The following is a 6,000-nucleotide window of genomic DNA, read 5'->3' as shown; positions in this document are numbered from 1 at the left end:
TCAAACACAGATGTGCTGTCAGACAAAGGTACACAGGACGTGAGTCGAGAACAACGTGGTCCTGTGAAGCTGGACACTCTCCTGCCTCTGAAGCCACAGCTACCTCTCACTTCTCTTTCTCTTTTCATTCAGTTCTTTCCTCTTTCTCTCTTTTGAATGTGTGTTTGGTTTAATACTTTTGCAGCTCTTCTGCAGCGGTTTCAGCGAGCCACAGTGCCTGGTTTGAACTCAAAAGAAAAATAGAATGTTTCCAAAACGTGGACGACCAATCAGAAGTGAGAGTGAAGCCGGCGAGTCAGAGAAGGAGAAGCATGGAAACTAAGAAACCGACGCAGAGAAACCAGAGAAAAAAAATCAAATGCGATAGGAGTAGAAGGGAGGGAGGGTGAGAGGGTGGGAGGGAGAGGCCCGGTGACCTCATGTGACATGTGACGTGGGCTCCACCACTCACCGAGGGGAGTGTGTTTGTGGAGGATGGCGAGGAGGATGCAGATACACTGTGGCTTTTAGCCTTTTACTAGCATCGACGCTCCAGTCAGGCCACCACCATCGTGCAGGAGAAAGAGAAAGGATCTGCTGGCTAACCTCAGACCCTCAGCCCGCTGCGTGACACAGGACCACAAGCCCAGCCCTCGCTGCCGCCACCGCTTCCACCACCCAGGCTCCGTCCAGCAGGTACTCCTATCATCTCCAACCCTGGTGAGTCCACACCTGGACACACACACACACACACACATACCGTTTCTTTCTCTCAGTTTCTCCTCTTCTTTCTGAAAGTCTCCCGGTGCTGCCGCTCTATAACACATGCTGCTGCTCTCTCTGCAGGCTTGTGGCTTGGGATTCCTGTGGTAGTCACAAACCCTAGATTCTTGGTTGCTCCGAGCTCCAGGAGTTGTGTCCTCGCCGCTCTCTTTCCTCCTCCTCCTCCTCACTCTTTGTTTCTGATCGGTTTTCTTTTTCTTCTCCTCAAAGGTCGGCGGAGATCGACTGAAGAGCAGGCTCCTCACCGTTCTGTCTTCTCTGTCATGGCATCAAACAGCATCTTTGACTCCTTCTCCAACTACAGCAGCAGTCTACTCAGAGGTGAGTGCTGATCCTCCCCCCTTACCCCCCCCACCCCCCTCCTTTCAACCACCACCCCACCCTCTGTCCAGTTCTGAATGTACAGCTTTGACAACTTGTTTCTTTTGACAAAAGAAATGTGTGAATGCATATATGTCTCCGTCCACTGAGGCAGGATCTGATTTGCCCTCATCGAGTTGACTGATATGGCCCATAAATGCCTCTGCGCTCCAGTGTTTTCTGTAGGCTTGATGGAGTAGCGCCATAATGGGATTCTCACCACAGACATTCATTATCAAGTGAAACTCGGCGCTCTCTCTCGCTGCTGAATACGAGCTCAGAGGCTCCATGTGACTGGGCCCTTTACTGGAACAGGGCAATACAATAAAAGAAAAAAAAATAACACAAACATATTAGGCTCTCTGCTTTACTTCCAGGAGGTACTTTTGGTCTATGTGGTGAGGTGAGTGCACTATACTTGGCGAAGCTAAACGCCAGCCTCAGTGAAGAAGCCATTTGTTGCCATGGTTATTCCAATCAGACGGCTTTTACTTGTGGAGCTCTTAAGCGTGGTGGAGAAGCAGAAGGAGATTACAACTTTTACCTGGTTTGAGCTAGAATAGCTAGTTGACTTTCTTCCTGTTAGTGATGATAACATGAAGTAGTTGTGGAAGTTGTTAATCTGATGGCGTCCTGGGGATTCAGATATTCCCACTGTTCGTCACACAACCACTAAGACAGCCACTGAAAGGCAGCAGGAAAAAAAATCTCCTTCCCAATTAAGGCCTCGTTGCAGTTTAATTAGAGACAGCCACAGAAGAAGCACTACCAGCTCCTAATTGTTTGCAGAGTATATCTTAAACTCTCTGGAGCCTCACACACACACAGTCAGACGGACACACACATCTGCGTCTCACATGAGAACAATCCTCTGATATCCTCGGTGGAACCGCAGTGACAGGGGATGATGTTCCAGTGTTCTCACAGCTTCTACAGACACCAAGGCTTTTATAGTTTCCTCCTGACAAGGCTCAGGCCTTTCCTCGCCTTTTCAACTCTAAAACCGCGGGATCTGCATCCCTTTATCTCTTCCCCGTTTACAGATCAGCGTGTCACCAACTCCAGGTTTCATTCGTGCCGCTGAGGCGCCTGATTTTGATTTTGAACTCTAGCAGAGCAGTGAGACGCGATGGGAGACAGTAGGTCAGGAGGGGAAAAGAGAGACAAGCATTTAAAGCTGTAATCATCCATTGGAAATCATTAGTGAATATGCAATATCCTTTTACAATTCCCTCTGTCAGGAGACTGAAACCGAACTGCGGGAGAACAAAGGCCAAGAGTCATTAAATACGCCGGTTCAATCTGAAAGCTTTTCAAATCGGGACTACCTCATGTAAGCAAAATACCCGAGCGGTTAGTTTAACAACTTCCATTACACAGGCAAAGCAATTTGGCAAGTTCCCTTTTTTTTTAATACAACTAAAATCAAACTGAAATTAAGAAGAACGGTTACAGAAAATCAAAGACGCTGTTAAATGTCTGGCTTCCCTGAGCTGTGACTTTAATACCGTGTGACATTAAGCTTGTGGAAATAATCTATTTGGATGTCAGGATATACTGCTCTAATCAACATGTCAGTCATTTGAAAAAGGAGATAAAAAGAAAAGAGGTTTAAAAAAAAGAAGAAAAAAAGTCCAACACCTCTTCCTCCTTTTTAATCGTACAAACTTGTACTATGTTATTAAAAATAGACACCACTATCACACATATCAGGCCAGCACAAACACTCAGTGTGTACTGCTGGTGTTCTATTGGTAACTCTTTAACATTTTAGCGTATCTCACAGTGCAGACAGAGAACACATGTGAGCATGTGATGAGCAACATCAGATGCACTGCGTGAGAAGCGAGAAGACGCCTCACCTCAGAAACCTCAGTCCTCCGCTTAAGCTTAATGAGACAAACACACACACACACACACACACACACACACACACACACACACACACACACACACACACACACACACACACACACACACACACACACACACACACACACACACACACACACACACACACACACACACACACGCACACACCACACACACGCAACAAGTCACCAAGAAAGCAGACAAGGCAGCTGTCGTCTCATGGCGTCCAGTCCATTATTGAGCGCAATAAAAAAAAGTCTAACAGTTAGAAAAGAAGAGAACATCGGATGGAGAGTTTAGCGTCAACGAGGCGTTAATCTGATGCAGACTCAAAGCGCTGCTGCAGTTCACTGATAATAACCACAATGAGGCTATCCACCTGCTAACTCTCACACAGCAGCTCCACTACTTCACCAGAATGCAGCATTTCTGAGACACTTTATTTGAAAGGAGTAGGGTCCACAAAAACACCGGGCTTTCCCCATATGAAGCAGAATTGTATTAACTACACAAAAAGATTAATTTCGGACATATTGGCCGTGCATCGGGGGAGTACCTGGTTTATAGCGGCTGTGATTGGGCCGATATGGTGGGTCATATCCTCGGCCATGTCTGTCACCACATTTCCCACCGCCTGGAAGCCTTTTCCCTGCAGACTGTTTTTTACAGGGGTCCCTTTAAAAAAAATAAAATAAAAGAGTGTTACTGTCTTGGGAGCCAGCACCCTTTGTGGCTGAGAAAAAGGCCCCCGGTTTATTAGGGTGGGAATGTTTTTTATATGTTTGGCTTATTGCGCTGCATGAATGGAAGTGAGGGCTTGTGTGTGAGAATCGCGCCATGCCTCACCACAGTTGTAGCGAGGTTGTTCTGGAGGGTTCCGGGAGGTGGTCTGGTTTGTTCGACAAGTTTCTGGGAGGGAGAAAGCCTGACAGTATGCGAGAGAGAGACACTTCAAATGCATCAAAATGAATCGCTCAGAGGGGATACAACTCGAGGCGAGCTTCAAGCCTTGAACTACTGACAAATAAAAAGGCGCTATACAGTGGCTCAAAAAAGAAAAATGCTAGAGATTTGACAGAACACATGGCTGGTGAATTTATTAACAAAGCCATATGGTGAAGATTGCTCCCGTGCCTCTTAAATTAAAATGCTTGATTGGAGCCCATTGAAAAGCCTGCTGTGAGTGTGAGGCCCCCGAGTGACGCCAAAACATAAAGACTGGCTGAGCGGGCAGAAATCTGTAACCAGATATTGAGGGTTTCAATATTTTATATAGTGAAAGCAAATAATAGAAAACTCATGACAGACAGAGCGGGCGAAATCCTGTCTCCAATTTAGCCTAGTATAATATCTATTTATAAAACTAATATTGGATAGAGGGAACGCTCTGGATTTGATTATGGCTGTAGACGCTTTTGGAGGTACTTATTTACTTTTTTGTACGTCTCGCCGTTTTAACCGTCTGTCAACACGACTTCATGGGGAACACTTTCAAGGGATGCCAGCAACATGGCTTCCAGGTAGAACGTGCAGAAGGGCGTGCTGATTATGTGGTCGACTAATCCCAAAACCTGCCTCCGCCCTCGCATACTTCTGGCTCCAAACAACCACGCTCGGCGTTGCGTTGGTCAAGGTTAAAGTCGCGCTAAGTGTAGTTGTAAATACAATTTCCTGGTGGTCGACAAACAACCACAGGGGCCAGATTCTTTTCAGCTGATCTGATAATATGGATTTATGCTGTACAGGTTTCGCTAACTGGGGGGGGGGGGGGGGAAGTGTTCTGAAAGGTTGAGCGACTTCTTACAAGAAACACTCATGGAGGGGGCTTCTTGCTTCTGTAATTCTGCTGGAAAATAAAGTGTAGGTGCGTCGGCTTTGAGGCAGCATCCAGCGAGGAGCGAATGTGATGTGAGCCTGGTGTCGGGCCAAGCAGGCAAGAAGGACATTCTGCGTGTCTGCGTCTTTAACACAGTTCAACAAGAGTTAGTCTGCATGTTAAACTCTGTGAAGTGATTGTGTATGGCAGCTGTGAGAGCAGTGAACTCAGTATGCTGAACACTTTTTACTTCATCAACCTACTATAGTTGTATAAGATGAAGTAGAAAATAATTGGTATCAGGGACACAAATATGATGCATGTGATGTAATTTATAAAGTCTAGACGGGCTACTTTAACTGTCTGCCATGCAAAATAAATCAAAACAGGAACTACATGGCAGGAAAATATGCAGACTTTGAAAAGGCTTGAGTAATTGAATAACGAGGTGGAAATGATCACAATATAAAGTTCTTTCTCTTGATTTAAAAGTCTATGCCCTGGGCGGATAAGGCTCTTCTATTTCTATGACTCATTTCTGTTAATTTGCTTCACTTACGAGCTGATAATATTTCATATGCCCCCTTACGTTAAAAAGATTAAAGCCACATCAGTTATTAGACTCTTCATGAGGTCATTCATCCTGCATGGCGGACAACTAAATGAAGGAAAAACCTTTCTCGCAATTTCTGTTTCTTAATTTTGTTTTAAACCTACGCCCTAAACCACAGGCCAGCCCCACTTATTACATGGTAAGGCTGGGGTTGTAGAAAAAACACAAAGTATTATTGTAGGCTAATTTATGTATTATTAACCCACATATATGCTGCTGTTGTGTGGAATTTGCTTGCAATTCTCTGCAAAGCTGGGAAGAAGGTAAACAATTAAAAGTGAAAATTGAAATAAAACATTTGTGTCATCCGAGGTTTAGTTTGTTTTCAGTAACTCTGGCTACAATTAGAGAGTTGTGACCTGAGTTTGACTCAGATGAAGAAGCCTTATTGTTTGGACCCCTCCCTGTAGCGTTACACAGATGTTGTCAACAACGTCCTCACTGTTGCAGTGAGAAGCAGGAAAAGCAAAGAAAACTGCCGGTGACTAAGCAGAACGTCGATTGCTGTGCACTTTTGTTTTTAACATTACAGTTACATTCAAAGCCACAAATGACTTTAATGGGCGGGCATGGGTCT

At 45.2% G+C, this 6,000-nt stretch overlaps 1 protein-coding gene across 1 annotated transcript in view; it reads left to right on the top strand.

Annotated features, from left to right (window-relative positions):
* The first annotated feature begins 549 nt into the window (after nt 1–549).
* The window catches only part of runx3 (RUNX family transcription factor 3), a 47,694-nt gene continuing 42,243 nt past the window's right edge, over nt 550–6,000 (top strand). The window contains exons 1-2 of the mRNA XM_034111450.2: nt 550–699; nt 973–1,083. Of these exons, the coding sequence (XP_033967341.1) occupies nt 1,026–1,083 (58 nt within the window). The 5' untranslated portion in view covers nt 550–699; nt 973–1,025. The remainder of the gene's footprint in view (nt 700–972; nt 1,084–6,000) is intronic.

This window comes from Pseudochaenichthys georgianus, chromosome 22 (genome assembly GCF_902827115.2).
Source record: "Pseudochaenichthys georgianus chromosome 22, fPseGeo1.2, whole genome shotgun sequence".
In the NCBI taxonomy this organism is placed as follows: Eukaryota; Metazoa; Chordata; class Actinopteri; order Perciformes; family Channichthyidae; genus Pseudochaenichthys; species Pseudochaenichthys georgianus.
The sequence above is the reverse complement of the archived record's forward strand: the minus strand, read 5'-3'. Positions and strand labels throughout refer to the sequence as shown.